Source organism: Dendroctonus ponderosae, unplaced genomic scaffold, assembly GCF_020466585.1.
Source record: "Dendroctonus ponderosae isolate FM_Combo_2020 unplaced genomic scaffold, Dpon_F_20191213v2 Dpon_F_20191213_10, whole genome shotgun sequence".
Lineage (NCBI taxonomy): Eukaryota > Metazoa > Arthropoda > Insecta > Coleoptera > Curculionidae > Dendroctonus > Dendroctonus ponderosae.
Window position 1 is genome coordinate 2,627,856 of NW_026017111.1, and position 20,119 is coordinate 2,647,974.

General features: G+C 43.6%; 7 protein-coding genes across 11 annotated transcripts in view; 4 read left to right on the forward strand and 3 right to left on the reverse strand.

Annotated features, from left to right (window-relative positions):
• The window catches only part of LOC109544138 (neuronal growth regulator 1), a 76,043-nt gene extending 74,723 nt beyond the window's left edge, over positions 1–1,320 (forward strand). The window contains exon 7 of the mRNA XM_048662055.1: positions 492–1,320. Coding sequence (XP_048518012.1) covers positions 492–595 — 104 coding nt within the window. The 3' untranslated portion in view covers positions 596–1,320. The remainder of the gene's footprint in view (positions 1–491) is intronic.
• Positions 1,321–2,411: 1,091 nt separating this feature from the next.
• Positions 2,412–3,560, forward strand: LOC109544170 (proteasome subunit beta type-5). Its single transcript, XM_019914229.2, has 3 exons — positions 2,412–2,693; positions 2,756–3,338; positions 3,392–3,560. The coding sequence occupies exons 1-3, from the start codon at positions 2,559–2,561 to the stop codon at positions 3,511–3,513; spliced, it is 840 nt and encodes a 279-aa protein (XP_019769788.1). The 5' UTR covers positions 2,412–2,558; the 3' UTR covers positions 3,514–3,560.
• LOC109544157 (dual specificity protein phosphatase CDC14C) lies at positions 3,504–6,163 on the reverse strand. 3 transcript variants are annotated; one of them, XM_019914206.2, is made up of 7 exons: positions 5,876–6,163; positions 5,089–5,346; positions 4,732–5,040; positions 4,443–4,572; positions 4,216–4,394; positions 4,002–4,155; positions 3,504–3,950 (listed from the first exon to the last, which is right to left on the reverse strand). In XM_019914206.2, exons 1-7 carry the CDS (start codon positions 5,923–5,925, stop codon positions 3,597–3,599), a joined length of 1,434 nt encoding a protein of 477 aa, XP_019769765.1. In that variant the 5' UTR covers positions 5,926–6,163; the 3' UTR covers positions 3,504–3,596. The 3 variants fall into 3 exon arrangements, with proteins under 3 accessions (XP_019769765.1, XP_019769764.1, XP_019769762.1); XM_019914205.2 differs by lacking the exon at positions 5,876–6,163 and having other exon boundaries at positions 3,504–3,911; positions 5,089–5,848; XM_019914203.2 differs by lacking the exon at positions 5,876–6,163 and having other exon boundaries at positions 5,089–5,843.
• A 992-nt stretch (positions 6,164–7,155) lies between these two features.
• LOC109544163 (inactive selenide, water dikinase-like protein) lies at positions 7,156–9,962 on the forward strand. Its single transcript, XM_019914215.2, has 3 exons — positions 7,156–7,881; positions 8,434–8,838; positions 9,068–9,962. The coding sequence occupies exons 1-3, from the start codon at positions 7,579–7,581 to the stop codon at positions 9,578–9,580; spliced, it is 1,221 nt and encodes a 406-aa protein (XP_019769774.1). The 5' UTR covers positions 7,156–7,578; the 3' UTR covers positions 9,581–9,962.
• A 368-nt stretch (positions 9,963–10,330) lies between these two features.
• Positions 10,331–12,458, forward strand: LOC109544155 (DNA polymerase epsilon subunit 2). Its single transcript, XM_019914201.2, has 8 exons — positions 10,331–10,489; positions 10,548–10,710; positions 10,770–11,281; positions 11,339–11,480; positions 11,531–11,769; positions 11,821–12,004; positions 12,057–12,233; positions 12,282–12,458. The coding sequence occupies exons 1-8, from the start codon at positions 10,419–10,421 to the stop codon at positions 12,390–12,392; spliced, it is 1,599 nt and encodes a 532-aa protein (XP_019769760.2). The 5' UTR covers positions 10,331–10,418; the 3' UTR covers positions 12,393–12,458.
• LOC109544161 (prolyl hydroxylase EGLN3) lies at positions 12,451–18,075 on the reverse strand. 2 transcript variants are annotated; one of them, XM_019914214.2, is made up of 5 exons: positions 17,544–18,075; positions 16,731–17,478; positions 13,481–13,651; positions 13,198–13,360; positions 12,451–13,134 (listed from the first exon to the last, which is right to left on the reverse strand). In XM_019914214.2, the coding sequence occupies exons 2-5, from the start codon at positions 17,187–17,189 to the stop codon at positions 13,097–13,099; spliced, it is 831 nt and encodes a 276-aa protein (XP_019769773.1). In that variant the 5' UTR covers positions 17,190–17,478; positions 17,544–18,075; the 3' UTR covers positions 12,451–13,096. The 2 variants fall into 2 exon arrangements, with proteins under 2 accessions (XP_019769773.1, XP_019769772.1); XM_019914213.2 differs by having other exon boundaries at positions 16,731–18,075.
• A 78-nt stretch (positions 18,076–18,153) lies between these two features.
• Positions 18,154–20,119, reverse strand: part of LOC109544158 (probable cytochrome P450 6a13) — a 2,829-nt gene continuing 863 nt past the window's right edge. Inside the window, exons 3-9 of one of the 2 annotated variants that reach the window (XM_019914207.2) lie at positions 19,463–19,757; positions 19,236–19,409; positions 18,942–19,179; positions 18,811–18,886; positions 18,657–18,749; positions 18,420–18,578; positions 18,154–18,372 (exon numbers count right to left, since the gene is read on the reverse strand). In XM_019914207.2, the coding sequence (XP_019769766.2) occupies positions 18,209–18,372; positions 18,420–18,578; positions 18,657–18,749; positions 18,811–18,886; positions 18,942–19,179; positions 19,236–19,409; positions 19,463–19,757 (1,199 nt within the window). In that variant the 3' untranslated portion in view covers positions 18,154–18,208. The other variant, XM_048662052.1, reaches the window with a different exon arrangement.

Genomic DNA, 20,119 nt, shown 5'->3' on the forward strand with positions numbered 1-20,119 from the left:
GTCATGACCCCCATGCCTTCCCCCTGGATCCGCCCTTGCTTTATAGTCCTTTCTGATCATCAACCACTTCAAGCATCCCCAGTAAAAACTTGCAACTTTTCCTAGTTGGATCGAAAATGCATCCTTTAGGGTGGAAGCAACATGCTAATTATAAATTATCCTTCCGCACAATTGATTCATTATGTAACAGTATTGGATGTAAAGTGGCTAGAATTGTTATGATAATGTGCCTGAAAAGCCGGCCTCAGACAATGGGGCAAATATAGCGGGATTGCGTGTTTTACCGTTTCGTGAGTCGGTATTTTTCGCCAAATTAACACGCAGCGGCATTGTTGGGATGCGGACTGTTGTTTCGGGGGTTGGTTAGAGATAATGCAAATGGACACCGTAAAATTGGTGAAAAGGTTTAGCATTTCGTCGAAATCGAGCTGTCGTTAGCTGCCGCTCAACATGAAACGTCTATTATAGTTGTTTTTCTTGTTCCATTTTAGGCGATAATGTGGATGCGATCCTGATGAGGAAATCATGTGCCATCTGCGTAGCCAGTCAACTCTTCATCATTCTTTTTCCATTATTTCTAACGTCCCTTCGATAGGAGAATCGATCCAGAAGTCGCACAGACCTTCATCCATTCAGTGTAAAGTTCGAAGGACATCTGTTCAAGGATGGGACCCAGTGACAATTCAGTGAGAGGATTATCTGTTTCTTGTATAAATATGTACAATTTATATTCTTCGGTTTAACAAACGCTACTGATTTTCTATAAAACTCCACCGCCAACCTACTGGATTCCCGGTACCTACGGGGAAGTTCAGCAGTTTCTTCTATTCTTCGTTAGTTTTTTTATAGGAATCAAGTAGCCCCCCATACAAAAGGGCGCAACTTTTCACCTCATATTAGTCTTGCAAAACTAGCATAGGTTCAAGTCTGATAAATGAGGTTGCACCCTTTTGCTGTGAGTGCCGCAAGCACTCATCCTAAGTGTAATTAGTTAAATAAATTAAGCTAAAATGTATAATAATATTAATAATAATAATAATAAATTTATTAGGCTAATGTCGTAACCGAACTATCACACCATTTCCAGCATCAACGGTTCTTTTCTTTACCTACTACTTATTATTTGGTTAGTTGAGGAGTATTTCCCGCATACTGATGCCCATAAATAACTGATAAATTCAGTTGGAGGCTGCTCAATGAACCAAACCCTTTTAAAAAATCATTGAGCATTGATAGATACGTAATTAACAACGTTGAACCTTTTGAATCTTGTGTTAATCTATAACTAATTTTGAATATAAGAGGTGTCATGTTTTAACTCATCTGGCTTTCATTTTCTACCTTGTTGATGAAGAATGATACAAAAAAAACGCCCTATTTTTGGTGGATCATCGATGGTGGATCGAAAAGGTTTATGATTTTTTTTTCAGTTCACAATATTAAATACTTCGTCGCTTTGTAAAAAGTCTTGAAATCCGTTTCCGGCTTTGGCACAAAAATTAAATAGTTTTGATCAAAAAGAAGAAGCGAAAGTATTATAGATTAGAGATCATTCTTTCCACCTTTTTGCAAGGTGGCGCCCCATCCTCCATTTTCTATCCATTAAACCTTTTAAGGATTTCCTTTAATCCCCTTCCAATCAATCCTTTTAACAAAATTTTCGGCGAAAAATTATGAAATAAATTCCGAATTCTTCGTCGCTTTGTAAAAAGTTTTGAAATCCGTTTCCAGCTTCGAGTTTGGCACAAAAATCATATGGTTTTGATCAAAAAGAAAAATCGAAAGATTTATAGATTAGAGATCATTCTTTCCAGCTTTTTGCAAGCTGGCGCCCCATCTTCCATTTTCTGCCCATTAAACCTTTTAAGGATTTCCTTTAATCCCCTTCCCATTAATCCTTTTAACGAAATTTTCCGCGAAAAATTATGAAATAAATTTCGAATTCTTCATCGCTTTCTAAAAAGTTTTGAAATCCATTTCCAGCTTCGAATTTCGAACAAAAATCAAACAAATCAATTTTCCATCAAAAAGCGAACAGAATAAGCCAAAGTTTATAATGCATTTTTTGAAAAACTCCTCATCACCATCCCTATGGAGACTGTGGAGTTAAAAAGGTGTGGACTTAGTTTTGATTGAATTTTTATCTTGCTTTACTTTCTACTCAAAAATGCTTTATTTTGAAGAGTTTTACTTAAAAATACTGACAATCTGGAAATCTTTTACGCCAAAAATTCCCATATAAATTTATAGCTTTGTAGAAATTTTACAAAAACTATTTTCAATGTCGAATTCGGGACAAAATCAAAAAATTGCCAACAAAGCCAAATTTGTTGATTGCTTCCAAATAATCAGCGAAAATTTGACTTTACAACTGCGTTGATCACGGCAATGCGCATTCCTGATGCATCCGCTAGACGGCGCGCCTACATTTTGTCAATATTAAGGTAAACCTAACCTGCTTTTCCAGTCAAACTAAAGTTTTGGAATATCATCTTTAGTCAACAGATTCAATTGCATTTTATTAAAGCGAATTTTCGAATCATACTAGTGTGGACAAAATGAGTTTAGAGGGCATTTGTTCGCTGCCGAATTGGGGCGCGAGGGAAACCGACGTCAGCTTGGAAAATGATGTTTCGCACTTCTGCAGAAACTTCACCAACAGCATGGAACTTGGGGTGCCCCCTTATGCCAATGTAAGTTGGACTATGCAAATCCACAGCACTCCAAATAAGGCTCCATCCCTATGCATTTTTAGCCGGCGAATGATCTCGCAAAATTGGGTAACGACGATTCAGGCCGAGAAATCAAGATGAACTTTGATCATGGAACCACTACACTCGGTTTTATGTACCAAGGTGGAGTCGTTTTGGCTGTGGATTCGCGCGCCACTGGCGGCCAATTCATCGGGTCCCAAACCATGAAGAAAATCGTCGAAATCAACGATTTTCTCTTGGGAACGTTGGCTGGTGGGGCTGCAGACTGCGTGTACTGGGACAGGGTTTTAGCCAAGCAGTGTAGAATGTACGAGCTGCGAAACAGAGAGCGCATCTCTGTAGCTGCAGCCTCTAAACTAATGTCCAACATGGTCTACAACTATAAAGGAATGGGGCTCAGCATGGGCATGATGCTGGCCGGGTGGGATAAAAGAGGCCCTCAGCTCTACTACATCGACTCAGAAGGCACCCGAACGCCTGGCAAAGTTTTCAGTGTAGGCTCTGGCTCAGTCTATGCTTTCGGAGTCTTGGATTCTGGATATAAATGGGATTTAACCGACGAAGAAGCGTATGACTTGGGGCGCCGATCGATCTATCATGCTACGCACCGTGACGCCTATTCTGGTCAGTTTGCAGACTTTCAATGGAAAGCAAGTGGCTTATTTTGTGGGTTTCAGGTGGTATCGTCAGGGTGTATCACATGAAGCAAACAGGCTGGGTGCACATCGACAACAACGACTGCTCTGATTTACATTACAAATATCAAGCGGAAAAAGAAGCCCTTGAGAATCAAGTTTAAGCTAATCCATTTTTATATTTCAGTAAATGATTTGTGAAACTTTCAAATGCGAGTCGATTATATTTGATAAACTCCCGCATGCGTTAGATGTGCCTACACTTCACAGATTTCGAGACTTTCGGCTTTTGGTTGCGTAGCATCTTGATCTCGTTTAACTTATCGCCTTGACTGGCCGCATGTTTATAGGGCGCTTTTACGAGGAGCTTCTTGCCACTGTGGGTTATCAACGGTTTTTTGGGCGCCAATTCAAGCGTGCAATTTAGTTTCTTCTCTACTCTGGTTGGGCGCTTTTCAGTGGCTTCCTTCTCCGTCTGGCAGAACCCGTGCACTGAATTGAGCAGTTTCGCAATGTGTTTGAAATTGTCGCCAGATGATGGAAATATTCGGGAATCGACGCCCTGAAACTTATCGCTTGATTGCTTTCTTTTGCGTTGCTCCTAAATGCAGATGATCGAGGAATTATATCGAAAATAAACTTCGCCATTCACCTGCACAAAGGTGCCTATTTGGGACCTAGTGAATGTTGTTTGGATGCTTTGTCTTGCGTCCCTAATCGCCTTTTCTCTTTCCACTGGCCATTGCTTGCTGTAAATCCCATATCTGTGCCGCGGAATTTTGTCCCCTTCGCCATAATGTTGCAACCTGGTCAAGACAACGTCCAGTTAATTTGCTTGGCTCGTCTTCATTCCAGAGTTGATTTACCGATATTGGCTTCCGATGCGCCACAGCCAGCTCTGAAGCTTTTCCAGCCAAACCTGTTGCTGGCCAATCACCGAACCAGGTCTGCATATTCGCAGCCAGGCTATTGCCTCTCTTGCGGTCATCCGGTAATGTTTCATCAGATACGCGCCTATCAAGCACCCAGTTCTGCCCAGGCCAGCCTGAAAAGCCTTTCAGTTGTTTTCTTTGCTTGATTAAGGAATATTTACCTTGCAGTGCACTCCTACAGCCGTGGGGGCCGATTCCGCAATGTAGAGGAACTTGAGCAGGATTTCCTTAGGGGGTGTCGACCCATCCGGGAAAATCAAGTCGTAGTGCTGAATTCCCACCTGCATAAAACTGCAAACAACACTGACTGGCTAGTTTTTCGAGTTTTAGGCCTAAGTTGAGAAGAATTTTGTGCTTGTGAATAGTCGGGAAGGACGGAATTCTTCTCCAACTAGGCCCGAAAAACTCCCCAGTTTGAAGGAGAGGCAGCAAATCACATGGAATACTTACGCGTATGAATCATACAAAACATTGTTCAGCCTTATCACGGTTTTAACGTCGTTTTTCAAGAAATACTTAATGTAGAACTCCGGAGGATGGGCGGTGCGATTGTCGGCCGGGCCAATAAAAGCGAGGAATTTGCGAGGCAACAGCCAATTGATATCGCCGTATTCCAGCTTGTTGTACAGATCATACTCCGAGACGTTGAAATCGTCGAAGTTGAAAAAGTTGAAACTTTGCGCTTTGGCTACGGCCTGGTAGCAGTCAATCATCTTGAGCGTGAACTGGCAGAAGCATTGCGAAGCATCCAAAAACGGCCTGGAATGAGCTTGGAGAGAATTCTACAACGAGGCGTTTGGTGCGTACTTGAGCTGGCCAGATTTCTGGATTAGCTGGAGCGCCGCTTTGGGTTCCATCTTCAAATAGAGTACGCAATAGGCGCCCATGAGGAAAGCGGCGTTTGTTCTTTTATCGGGATGGGAGCACGTGTAATGTACAATGCCTTTAATGCGTCGCGCGAACTGCATGTACCGATTCAGCTTCATGCAGTACTTGTACAAACATGAAATGTTTAAGGGACCGAAGTCGCAGTAATAATGCTGATAGTGCAGCTCATCGTCGATGCTAAAATAGAACAGATCCCCTTCGGTTTGCAGCTTTCTTGAAATGGGACTCTTGAGCACGGCAAAGTACAGTGTGTTACTCAAAATCTCCACCACACTTTCGATTTCGGATTGGGGGTTTTTCAAAATGCGCTCCATTTTCTTACGGCAGAATTATACAGTGCTTGATCGGGTGGTTGCAGAAAATTCCGTACGCAAGAAACGTAAAACAGTAATTTATCGTAACGGCCACAACGATATCGATTAGTCGGCAAAAAAGTTGATTCATCTTTGGAATTTTGGATTTGATTGTGACATTTTAACGAAGTGACAAAACTCCACTCAGGTCAAAGGTAAATCACTTGTCTACAGGGGGACCTTTAAAAGCCTTTTGTGGGAAATTGGCCATCATTTTCTTCGCCATGAGGACTGCAACCAGCACATTTTCACCCCTTAGGCCGTTCACGTACCCGGAAATCGAAGATTTAGACCCGCCTGTCTTCCTTATACTACACTCAAACACTGTATGTATATGCAATAGCGGCACTTACCTCAATTCAGCAAGTACAGCAAAAATTGACTGAATTAACGTACTTTCCATTGCTTTCACTTAATTGAACATTAATCCACCACATTCTAATCAAACTGAATCACTCTGTATATTAATGTGATTGTATCAAAGCCATCGGTAAAGACAAGTATGACAGACCACACATCACAGACTCACCTCTGTGATCTGTGTGACAGACGACATGTCAACGAGAAGTTGATACGGAAAGATCCTGCAATAATTGTTTATATTTAGAAAAAAAAAGAAAACAGGTAAGCAAATAATGTAGAGATCTTTCAGTTGGATGCCTGGGCGTGTGGCCCTACAGGGGCCCTTGCGATTCGCGAAAATCACATTTAAACATAACCTAGCCAAAACCGCAATCTGTACTTTGTGCAAGTGCCTGTTTTCGTTCACCCTGTTTGCCTTGAAGAGCTTTAAAAGTGGATTAGCTGTATCCAAAAATGTTTGTAGACCTCTCAGAAGCTTTGCTCAAAACAGATTTTAAAATTAGTAAACAAACCATTGAAGCGCTGTTGCCACACCATCTAAACATACCTCACCAGTTTTTTTTGCAAAATGTATGAAAACTAGGTATATATTTATTTTATTTATTTTTAGATTTACCCAATATGCAGCGCACTCGGAAAACATTAACAACGAAATCAAGATGTTATTGTTCGGTTTTCGGATGTTCAAATTACATTACACCGCAGATATCTTTGCATATATTCCCTCCGGACCCGAAAATGAGAAAAAAATGGTCAGATAGCTTACAAATGACAAAACCCATCGGCAGGGGCATGCGGGTGTGCAGTGAACATTTTGTCAAGAACGATTTTTTTATCAGTAAGTGCGGTTTTTCCACGTTTTTTTAGTTAAATTGCTGTGGTTTTAGCGACAGAACATTCAGTGAGACGACGCTTAAAACGTTGTGCGGTCCCAAGCCAGAAGCTCCCAGGGGACTTCGAACGGGAGCTTGAAAAGATCCAGACCATAAGCGCCGTGAATGAAACTGATATGTTGAATAAGTAAGGATTGCAGTAATTTTTAAAGAATTACTCAATTGATACCAACCTGTCCTTAGCACGCCAGACAGTGATCAAGGAGCGAACCCTGGAGATAAAGAGGATGTGAAAATAGAAATAATATTTTTGTAGATATGAAATAACCGGATTTGAAACATGACGAGAAAACGAATTGGGGTTGATTTTTTGCTTGTTGATCACGCCTATACGTCGCTGCGCCACCTGTTGGCGATTTTTAATGTTGGGCTGGGTGAAGCTGGCAACAATGTGACGAAGTTACTATTCATTCCGCCTTATTAAAAAGCTTCTGGCTCGTTTCGGATCAAGCCGAATCTCGCCATGAGACGCACTGGCGAATTGCTGAGGAATTTGGCTGTTCCTCAGGCGGAAAACTGAACGGATTGGGGCTGGGATGGATTGAGAAAACCGTCCATTGTGTACAGAAGTGAAGTGTCTGGAAACTTTTGGCTACCGCACATCAATAGAATCAGCCAATGGGAGCGTGGGATTGGGGCGACGCACGCGCAACCATGGAGACTCGGCCGTAGTGCAGTGGCAACATACGCCATTTTGTAAGCGTCCGAGATTGTTTGAGAAACGCTCTTGGGAAGTCAGTGTTTTTAACACGGTAGTACCGGTCTAAATAACGTCTGGAATCGCAAAACGGAAAGCCGGCATGGGAGATTACCAAGTAACTGGAGTGCAACAGGACACATTGAGCGCCGTCCAGCTGGAACTTGGCGGAAATCCCAATGCGCTCGCACTACGCCGGCCGTTCGACCCTTTGGCACACGATTTGGAGGCGAGCTTCAGGTTGACCCGTTTCGCCGACCTGAAAGGACGCGGTTGCAAAGTGCCCCAGGAAGTTTTAAACAAGCTGGTCGAGGGGCTGCAGCAGGACTACAACAGCGGGGGCGATCATGAGCACCATTTCATGCATTTGGCCATTCCACGTATTGGGATTGGCCTTGATTGTTCGGTAAGTTGTCAACGTGCGGATTTGGCGCCTTCCTCTCGCTCCGTATTCGCAATCCTTTTCGCCTCATTCTTTACTTGTATATCAACAAGCCGCTCCAAACTCCCTTCACACTTTGCTTTTGTTCTGCTTTGCTTGCTACCAGCCTGCTGGGCCAAATTGGGTGACTTGTGCACCCAATCTGCCCAGAGCCCCCTTAACTTCTTAATCCTTGTCCCAGTGTTTCCCCTAATTAGTGCAACAAGCCCTTAATTGTTTTCGAAGCTTCATCTTTAACTACTTCTGGAGAGTTAACCTCAATTTGTGCACGCTGCATTGGTTAATAAACCATTTTTATCTGGGGCTATTCCCTATCTAGAGAAGTAGCGGGAGTGTTCCTAATAAGCAACTCAAGGAAGTTTCCCCGTGTCCTAATAAAGAATTGTTGGAAGTTCAGTGAGAATCGAAAAAAACCGGCTTTAATTAATTAAAATTTAAACTAGAAACTATTCGTCCATTAGCTACTCTCCTCTACAGATAAGTATCCTTTATGAAACGACCGCATTTTTGTTGCAGGTTACACCGCTGCGCCATGGCGGTTTGGTGCTGGTCCAAACCACCGATTTCTTTTACCCCCTCGTTGATGACCCGTATATGATGGGAAAAATTGCCTGTGCCAATGTACTGAGCGACTTGTACGCAATGGGAGTGACGGAATGCGACAACATGCTCATGCTGTTGGGCGTCAGCACCAAAATGACCGAAAAGGAGCGAGATGTGGTTATTCCCCTGATTATGAGAGGATTCAAAGACTCGGCACTGGAAGCAGGCACCACTGTTACAGGCGGTCAGACAGTGGTCAATCCCTGGTGCACCATTGGCGGAGTTGCCTCCACCGTCGCTCAACCTAATGAATATATCGTGCCTGATAATGCTGTTGTTGGCGATGTTTTGGTACTAACGAAACCACTGGGAACACAGGTAAGTTTCACCTGTTTTTCAATAGTCTTCTGTCCAGCCCTACACTAAATAGTGGCCAGTTTTTGCGATCAAAGCGTGTCGGATATCAGTGTTTTCACCTACTAGGCCAGTAGGAACTGTTGTTTTTTCTCAAACTGTTGCTCTGAGAAGCTCGGATACCGGCAAGTAGTTAATTTAACTGATGGCATAACGGCAGTGTGAATGAACACTTAAAGTGGTTATTTTGCAGGTGGCTGTAAACGCTCACCAATGGCTAGACCAACCAGAACGTTGGAACAGAATAAAACTGGTGGTCAGCGAGGAAGATGTGCGCAAAGCTTATCATCGCGCCATGGACTCAATGGCTCGACTAAATCGTATTGCAAGCAGACTTATGCACAAATACAATGCCCATGGAGCCACTGATGTTACCGGATTTGGCCTTCTTGGGCACGCACAGACTTTGGCTTCTCATCAAAAGAACGAAGTATCATTTGTCATTCATAATCTGCCGGTGATTGCAAAAATGGCCGCTGTAGCTAAAGCCTGTGGAAATATGTTCCAACTGTTGCAAGGCCATTCGGCTGAAACGTCCGGAGGATTACTGATCTGTTTGCCCCGAGAACAAGCAGCCGCTTATTGCAAAGACATCGAGAAGCAAGAAGGATATCAAGCCTGGATTATCGGCATTGTCGAGAAAGGCAACAGGACTGCTCGCATTATCGATAAGCCGAGAGTAATTGAAGTTCCTGCTAAAGAATAGAGCATGACAGTACATGAATTATGTTAATTTCCTGATTGACTATTTAGCTGTTAATTTTCCAACTGCTGTAGTCAATCGCGTCGAGATCCACAGCTTCAAGGTTTTTCATTAATATTAAACAGTAGCATTTAAACTTTATGATCCCCTTTTTTGTGTAAATTTGTATCGCAATAGGTCGTTTCAGAATTACTCTTCAGAGCAAATGCGACGTTTTAACCAGAATTTTCTTTTTTTAGCCAATAAGTATAGTTTTAAATGACACGCGACATGTTTTTGATATTGTGAAATGGTATATAAATACATTATCGGTATTTTGTAAAGTATCTAGCATATTTCCTTACATCGTGTTAAAGGTAAAATATACCCTATTTTTTTGGTTTAATTGCTCTTTCTTTTCTAATTCAATGCGGAGCCAAATCCGGAGTTTGGCAATAGTTAAACGTTCACTAAATTGCGTCTTGCTATCTTATGAGTGAATTGTGAAAACTGAAACCCCGCAATTTCATAAGAAATTACTAATTTTTCAATAGTTATCGAGATTTTCAACTGTTTCAAAAATTTTTCAGCAGTTAAATCGAGATTTTTGACTACGAAAATTTTTCTTTAGTCCAATCTCCATTGGACCTATTGAAAAATTTGGGACAGGCGGTTCTTGACCTGGTGAATGAACTAATAAAAAAAAAATTAACTGCTCCATTGTAATTCACGTTCGCGCGTCCAAACACCAGATGGCGGTGAGTAATTTTTGAATTCAAACGTCAGTGTCTGTGATCAAAGAGCGGTAAAATGAGGTTACAGGGGTTGTTTTTGTAAATATTTCCGAGTAATTCTGGTTAAAATGGCCAATTTGGACAAACTTAAGAAGAAATTGCAAGGGGCGCTCAAGCTGAGCGGCTTCAGCATACGAAGGTAAGTCCCTTCGGTTTAAAACAGCCTCTTTCTTGGAAAACAAGCCTAATTTTTTTAGGGAGTTCTGTTCACGGTTAGTGGACAGTTTTCTGAGCGCCAACGTGGATTTAACAGCCCACAGTGTGTTTGAGGAAACTGTAAAGTCGCTCTGTTCAACCCTCGAGGTCCAGTGCCTCTCTGGGCAAAGCATTGAAAAGGAGCACATTGACAGGGTTTTAGAAGTAACACCAACTTTTCTATTCTATTTTTTTCCTATTTAAGCCCCCGTTGTACCTTGCAGGTTTGCCTGCACTCAGGCTACGATCACAACGAGACAGTGTTCAGTGTTATCAACGCCTTCGACTTTCCGAAGCTCTTCTACAACCCCGAGAGGAAGCTTTACCTGCCGAGCCATAAAAGGCCCACTTTACTGGCAGACGCCGACTCGAAAACCTGCATGTTTCTTGATAGGTACACCAAAGTCCTGCACAGGACTAAAAGGACGATCGCCCAAACCTTGATGAATGAGGAGAGGCATCGATTGAAGCTGCAAACTGTGGACTATCTGCTTACCATTTCAGAAGTCACGATGGAAAGGACGTTGATTTTGGGCTCGCTGCTGCAGACAGCCGAAGGCAAATTCGCCCTGGAAGACCCCACAGGGTTGGTTAATCTCGATTTAACACATGCAGAATATCGACCAGGGTTTTACCTGGAAAACTCTCTAGTACTGGTGACTGGCTACTACGAGGACAAGGTGTTGCATGTGTCCACCATGATTATGCCTACAGGGGAAGACTATGTTAATTCAAGGTAAGCTAGAGGTGGTCGAGGTAAGCAAGCAACCATTGCCTGAATTGCGGCTTTCAGGCCGGCGTTTGGGAACTTTAATTACTTCGGCGGCAAGTCTGCAACCCCCTTGAGAGACTCGAAAAGGCTGAAGCAGCACTTAGTGGGAAACCCTGACGAAATGTTCGTGTTTCTCTCGGATGTTTGGCTGGACCATCCTCAGGTATTCGTGTGGTTGTTTCGGGTTCAACTCAACTATTTTATACGTTTCAGACGTTTCATCAATTGGAAAAACTGTTTGGGCAAATGGAGCAATTTTGCCCCCCAATTGCTTTTGTGTTTCTCGGCGACTTCATGTCCGAGTCGCATGGCAGTGAGACTCTAAACGAGCTGAGGAAACTGTTTAAAAGGCTGACGGAGCTCATTCTACGATACTCTTCGTTAGTTACGACCAGCCAGTTTGTTTTCGTGCCAGGCTTGGGCGATCCGTGCACGCCCCATATTGCCCCCCGGTAAGTCAGGGCTGATCGCCCCAAAAGCGACTAGTCTACAGAATGTTGTAGGCTGGCACTACCAAACTTTGTAACGGACGAAATGGGGCAGGCTTTGCCCAATGCGACTTTCGCCTCCAATCCGTGCCGGATTCAGTATTGCACTAAGGAAATCGTCGTTTTCCGGGCGGATGTTTTGGCCAAGTTCCTGCAAGGAACGTTGTATAAACCCGCCAAGCAGGAGATCTCGAAAGCCGTAAGATTTTGCCAGGGTCACGCGATGGCGGTTGCAAACGTTGGGGTTCCAGGTAACCAGAACGATCATCGGCCAGGGGCATTTGTGCCCCGTTAGTCTGAACGCTCTAAACGTTCACTGGGACTTTGACTATTGCATGTCGCTCTATCCCCTGCCTGATCTGGTGGTTATTGGCGATAAATCAGAGGCCTACAAGGATCATTACAAGAACTGCATCGTCATGAACCCGGTATGGTTTGCGGTTTTATAAGAATTTTGTTTTGATGCGTGCTTTCAGGGTCAGTTTTGTACGGGGGAGTTTGGCTTCAAAATGTATTATCCGGCCAAGGATATAGAGAGCGCGGTCGAGGACTGTGCCATCGATGAAGCTGAAACCGAGCCCAGCTAGTTATGGAATAAATTTAAGGTATTTCTTAGGTTTTTCGATAACACCGCATTAAAGCTGCTTTGGGTATTTGATTTTATTTCTTTCGAGTCTTTAACAAAATAATGTTGCTTTTTCTTAACATACTTTATACATTACAATATCGGATATATATCTACAACTTACGTGGTAGTACTCACGTTTTCATGTAGTAAAAACAATGACAACATTTACTTATCACACAACACAGGCGCAGATGGGCCTACATTAAATTAGATCGGGAAATTTGCGCGATAGTTCCAGGCAGATCGTTGATTTTCTTGAAAACGAACTCAGTCCTTTTACCCGTCGGTTAACAATAATCAGCAGGAATGCCGATATTCCATTGAAAAAGAGCAATGAACCTTCAGAACGATCTGCCTGAGAATCAAACCAGTCGCCTTAAAATCTAGTTAAAGAACAAATACTGAGGAAAACTTACCTTTCCCAAACTGCGCTTAATTAATTAACAGGGCATATTGAAAGTGATTCCGCGGCTAGAAAATAAACGGATAAAACGTAAGCCAAAGTCTTTTAAAGAAAACTGTTTAAATATGTTGTGTACCCAGGAGGCGGTAAGTAAATATCACACCGTATGGCTATGTACAAGAGGCGATTTTTACCCGGCATGGCCTCGGTCTTCAGGTCGAGGGCGGTCAAACAAGTTTCAGGCGCTTGTTCGCCATCAGTCAGGTGGACGATGAGGTAGATTTTTCTAAAGCTAAACCTGCAAGATAGGGGGGCGTGGTAAGGCTTCAACGAATCGACGAGCTAGCGGCCAATGGCTTACGTTCTTTATCGTAACGTCTCACAGCCTCTTCTCTCTCCGCAGCATCGAAGTACCACAACGTTATGGCGTACCTCGTAGCAAAAGCTGGTTGTACTTCATGGGGATTTCGCCGGTCCGACCAGAAGAATAGCAACCGATCAAACAGTGGCTCTATATCGGCAACCTGAAACCAAAGAACCACCCTGGTTAGTTCAAACACATTGAGCCTATTTCGTCGAATTAACCTGATCAACCTACTCGATCATATTACGGTGACAAACTAAGCTCTGAAGTTAAAACTCACTTTATCCTCTCGCCATCCTTCCGGGAATATCCTCAGCAGGCCCCCGTATTGATCCACGTCCCAGTTGCGATTCAAATAATAGATGGCTGTTATGCAACGGCCGTCTCTATTTGGATTATCCACATGTTTCACATAGTGAGCCCCAGAGCCTGGATAGCATGCCACCATCGCCTAGAATAAAAGAATGACCACAATTAGTCCCCCTTTTGTCGACGTGCAACAGCAATATCAACTTCTTCACTTTACAGTCTTCTTAATAATGTTTCGCTTTAATTCCAGTTTTTTAAATTTATTTTCCTGACTGCGGGTAATTGTTATTATATTTTTCCTTTCCTGGGTTTCAGTCAAATGTTTATTTCATATTACGTTTCGGCGAGACAACAGCGCCATCATCAGATTAAAATTCTAAACAAAACCCATAATTGGGACATTGTTCCCAATTTGGGGTTTTGTTTTGAATTTTAATCTGATGATGGCGCTGTTGTCTCGCCGAAACGTAATATGAAATAAACATTTTGACTGAAACCCAGGAAAGAAAAATCATAATTTAATTCCAGTGCTTTTAGTGGGTGCAGGAGGAGTGGTGCTAGTGCAAAGCAGTTAAAATTCTCCAACACTATTTCAGCACCCATATCAAAAGAGCCCTAATGCGTTGGTAAACAGTCAGAATCGCGCCAGAATGCACGTATTTACAAACAAAACCCAACTATGATCGTAAATGAAGTCATTCGCAAACAATGATCAATTGAAAGGGCTGATAATCTCAAGGCAAATGAACAATGTGTACATCGCACCACCAGAAAATTGAAAACGATTGGGTAATCCCCTAAGCCGCGTTCGCAATTGTCGGAAAACCCATTAGGGAATAAGTCACTGCGTTCGCAAAGTCACGTATGCACCAGTGCCAAAAAACCAAGCAAACTTGGGCGGATTTGCTTATGTGACTTGGGCCAGTTGAGCAGCATTTAAATGACCCGCTTTCAACAACATACCGAAATGTAAGCGCCGAATTCAACCGTTAGGAAACAGCAATTTGCCAAACTCCTGTTGACATTGAATGCGGCTAATTACGGTTTTCTCTAATTATATCTGTAGTTTGATCCTCCAACTGAAGCGATTGCTTTACTATTTGGCAGATAATTGAATCAACACGTAAATTACTCGATCAAGGACCAAATTCGGGGATTAAACATGGGAATGCAGACGGCGGCGGCAAACCGTTAAGAGGCGACACAAATTACAAACAGACTGGGGAATTGCGCTAAATCCCCTTTATCAGTACTAAAACGATACTCATTGTTTTGTTCGCACTTTACAATTTCACGAACGTACTAAAATAGCCACACATATTGATAACGCCTGTTTTTTAACAATGCAATAGCAATAACGCATTAGTCGGGCTGAAATTAGAAAAATTAATCAAGTGAAGCATTAGGATTTCAACCGGACCCTCCTTGAATGGGTTTGGTCAGGAAATAGAAGTGAAGATTAAAGAGGCGATGTTTTTTCTTTTAAGCTTTTAAGGTTCCGATTAGATAATCTGCGAGACGCTCTATCAATTAGGCCCTAATGATTATCTAGATAACTTCAAGAGTTTCTGAGATATCATTGAAAACGGTCAACATTTCATCAAAGTTTGGATCTATCTCTTTAGAGGCTCGAAACCTCTTCAACCCTCACGGGGTCAGTCACATTCACGTGTACATTTTATTTAGAAAACCACATATCGGATGCCAAAGCAGTTAGGAATCGGAAATTAATGCTCCAAAATAAACACAACTGTCCTCAACTTTTCCTGCAAATTTTGGTTTTTTAGCAAACCAGGGCGATAAAAAACGCAATAGTAATAATTCATCTTGATTCAATGGTGAATGCGCCGCAATCACTAGTGGCCTGAACTGAAGCTATCTACTTCCGCATGCACATTTTCGCGGCGAAAATACACTAATCCTAAGCCTAAAGTGTATTATTATTATGCAAATATTATGAAACTTAAAGCCCCATAAATAAACACTACATAAGTGCGCCAGATAAACCCATTCAGTCGAGGCTAAAGTGGAAGATGGACCACCGAATGGCCTACGTGTGAAAACGATGCTTGGCACGTCACGTACATACACACACATTGTAAATAATCGACGATTGGCTGGCGAAAAAAGTGGAAAGTGAACCGTATCGTTTCCACAATTGTTGCGATAAACAATGAGAAAACGCCAGAAAGCCGCCCACTTAGCAATATGTTTATACATTTCAATTAGCCAAAGGTAAACGGATTGTGTAAATACACCGATGCACTTATCGGTATTAGTACAAGGGCATTTAAAGAGTTGTTGTGTGAATGAGGCGAATTTCGTTATCGGCACGTAGGCCAAAACAGCCCCAGCGCATCCCAAGTGGCCGGATTAAACGCGTAGAGCTTCAATTTGATGACCCCAAAATGGGGCCAACGGCAAGCGAACCCGCCGACAAACAGCCAAATTCGTTTTGCAAGAACATTGCCTTTCTATTAGAACTTGTGTTTCGCCCCAGGTAGAGGTTTCGCTTGTGTACGTGACTTCTCGCACACGACGTTACATTTGATAATAAATCGATGTGCACATCTTAGAATGGGAGAAAGAGAGACACCGGCCAGTGTGGGTAGGCGGAGTCAAAATTGGCAAACAACATTGAACATCGGGTTTCGAAACATTCAACTAGATAGAGGAAAAACCGAACCTCATTGGAGGATGTAAATATTGAATAATCCCAATACGACCAAAGGCATGAATGCGAACTTATCAGGGGAAATTTACGTTTAAATTTAGAAGCTAGAACGGAATGTGTAAATGCAAGGTTCCAAAGTGGCACTTCAGGCGCCCACAGGGGTTGAGTTAGTCGAAAAACGCTGAAACCTGGGGTTTTGGCATCAGGGCCAAAAGAGGGCTTTTGAGACAGAAATATATTCATTTTAGAAGATTCTGTTGCGTTAGAAGCCGGAAAATCTCACCGGTTTAACCAACGATCGCAAAGCCCTAACTCCTCAAATTTTCCACTGATCTAAACAACGACAAAAACACCCATTTCTGGCAAATTTCTCCAAACGTTCTGCTTGCAGTTCGCACACCTTGCATTTAGTGATTCCCAGAAGCGACTATTTCCCAGCTACATGGAATTGGTCGTGTAACTAGCGAGTTTATGTGCGATAAACATTGACTCGGCCCAAGGTTGTAGCTCCGATTCAATATCAAGGTATTTGATAAAGGTGACTTACTTTGGTCCTTCCATTGATGTTGTACTGTCCCAGCTTGCCGTTATTGAACATTCTATTGGCCCTCGTAATGAGGGTGTCCACCCGCCCAATCAAATAGCCGATGTGCTCGCAGTCGGGCTCCTTGCCATGCACCCAGCAAATCTTATCACTCCGAATGGTCTTCAGGTCCTCCTTGGCCTTTCCCCTTGTTGAGACCAGCTGGCCGTCTCTCAGGGCTCCTGTGCCCTTGATGTTGAGCACTTCGGCCATCACCCTGTTGCCCTCCTCGAAGCCGAGGAAATTGTCCAGCACACATAAACCGTAATCACTTAGGTCTTCAATAATGTTTCTGCACATGCTCTCCAACACAACGTCGTCTATGCTGTGCTGAAAGGGGGCCGAGCCCCCAGCTAGCGCCACTTCAGGGAAATACTTCATGCCTTTGACTGGCTTCACGATATTCTCGCCTGCAATCGGCATGGCTGATTTGGCGCACTTTAGGGACTCTTCGCTGGAACTTTTGTCGTCGATGTTGTTGTTGAAAGCCCCAGTGTAGGTCTCCCCTAGAAGCTCCCCCGCCGTGCTCAGGATCTCGCTCTCTGAGCTGCCCTCAATGGGCAACAAAGACGCCACTGAGTTGGTAAACAAATGCCCGTATCTCTGCTCGACTGAATTTGAATCGTTGCTAGTCGAAGGGCCGTTTGGAGCCCCAGGATTCAACTGTTTACAACCAGCTTTGTGTCGCTTCCAGTCTCTCTTCTGATGCTCTCTGGAACAGTAGTAAATCGCTTTACATCGGGCACACCGCAGTAGATTATCGACCGAACTACATACAAAACATCCAACTCGCGGTTTATCTGCTTGTGAACTCATTTTTCAAACCTCTCTTCTTATATGCGCTTTGAGACTGGGGTTTGACATTTGATTGTCAGTGGCATTTAAATCGCTTTGGTAGGGGGCGCCACCACATGGACAAACAGCTGATTCGCAATGGGATAAATCCAGCTTTTTTCGGCTCTGGATCTGGATGTGAGTTTCATTCCTCTAAGTTTCAACAAATCGGTATTAGATCCGCACGCACTTTCCAACGGGAATTTAATGTCGCCTATCTAAAAATAGAAACTGACTAATAGCGGACTGCCCTGAACACGGACGCTTGCGGGGGTTTCCTCACACTATCTGCTCTGTTAAAAATATTGCGAAAATTCATTTTTAAAACGGGGTTTTCCGAAAAACTTGCTGAAAACGGTGTTTTTTGATCACTGAATTAAAACGTCACCTTGCTTATCTTCGCTGTATACAACTAACATGGCCGCCATACGCTGTTGTCATTTCCCAACGGCGCCACGGAATATTTGAACCACACGAGGCGAAAGCTTCACTGTGCTACGCGGAAAATGAAGCTTTGATGTATTTCAACAAAAAAATAGCTTAAAACCCCTCAAAAATCTTAGGTAGAATTTATTCTCGACAAAACCATATTAGAAAAATCTCTTTGGTCAGGCTTGCTCCACTTTCAGCTGAATATCCTCAGTAGCATGCAGCAAAACCATGCTGGGCTTGAAAGTCAGTGTGGTGGGCGCGTGGGGCAAAACGGAGAATTTGCCCCTTCTCAGCAATGCGGCCAACCCCAGCTTGGCTTCCAATTGAGCGAATCGCGCCCCTGAAAACCACCCTTAATCTGGGCCAACTATGGGCTTTAGCGCTCACCTATGCATATTCGGGGGCCTTCCCCAAAGGGGAAATAGGCGAATTCCGGCCTGGTGGCTTTCGCCGCTTCGCTGAACCGCTCTGGATCGAACTTATGGGGGTCGGGGTAGTAATCGGGGTCCATGTGCAGGCCCCAGACGGGCAGCTGAATCTGCGTACCTTAAGAAACTTCAGATTAGTTTAAGGAAGGTATTTGTGTATGTGGACAGAACAGAAAGATAGTGGGGCTCCAATTACCTTTCCTCAGCACCACATTGGAGTCGGGTATTTTGTAATCTTTGGTGCAAATCCGGGGAATATTGGGCAAAACTGGGTACTTCCGGAGAGTCTCTGAAACCCACGACTTCAAGCATCTGGGCAAAGCCCTTCGACCACTGATTGACCGCATTACCTGCAATCACTCTGCCAGTTAGAAGCAGCTCCTTAGTGCCCTCGTATGTGATGTTTCCGCCATATTTACTGAAGACCTACCGAGGAAAGTTGATCAGCTTTTTCCAATTCCCATTGCGCTTCCGCACTCACCTGCAGGACCTCTTCTCGGACTCTGGCCTGAAGATCAGGCTGAAGAGCCAGCTCGCGCATGGCAAAGGCCATAGTAGAGGAGGACGTGTCGAAACCAGCCGTGAAGAAAATGAAGCACTGGGCAATGATTTCGTCGTCGGTTAGAATGCCCTTATGGGACTGTTCCCTCGAAAAGTTTCCGTCGTCGGTCAACACCCCTTTGTTGCGCAGCTGAAGCAGCAGATGCATGAAGTCCTTCCTGCGAAGAACAGTGCTTGGCTCCACAGCGGGATATTGGCAATAGAAGGTTCTCACCTGTAAACGCTGTTTTTCTCCCTGTAGGCCATCGTATCCAGCACCAACTTCCTAAAAAAACCCTCTTGGCCTGGGAATGCTTTGAAGCCGGTGTACCCCAAAAGCTTCCTGGGAATCGTGTTCTCCACCCATTGTTTCAACGGCATGGGGATGCTGATTCTCCGGCCCTGCTGCCTGGGGAAAAATCAAATTAATGTCCACCCGAACAGATTAGGGGCGGGCGCAACCTGAGCTGGCAATCTGGATCTTGGAGGGCGTTGCACTCAATTCCGAAAGCACAAGACCCGATGACGTCGGTGGTCAAACAAGCGCTCACATCGGTCACATTGATTCGTCCCTCCTGCATGCACCGATCCAGAATCGGTTCCAGCTGCTGGATCTTCTGCTGCATGGTTTCGAACATCATCCTCATGCGGCTGGATGTGAACGTGGGGCTCAACTTCTGGCGCAAAGTGCGCCACGGCTCGCCGCCTATGCGGAAGAGGTTTTGCGAAAGAACGTCGTTCTCATGATGGTAGGTGCCTGAAAAGTTTGGCTTTTTAGGCATGTTTTGTAAAATTTATTTCCCCGAATGGATCCGGTGGAAGAATTAACATGGAAGTTAATCTGAAACAATCTTTTTCCAACGATGCCAAAACGAATTCTGTGGCTCGAATGGTTCTTGAGAAACTTCGAAAAAGGCAGCGTCATGTTCATGTGGATTTTGCAACTCAAAAAAAAACCACGCAAATCTAAAACTTCTTGAATTCAAGCCTCTTTTGAGAAAACTGCCAACATTTGCCCATCCATGGTTCACTTTCTAAAAAGGCCATTTATTTCTGTATAGAATGATGTACAAATTAGCGTTCTTGCTCATTTTGCCTCCGAGAAATGAGCAAAAATGG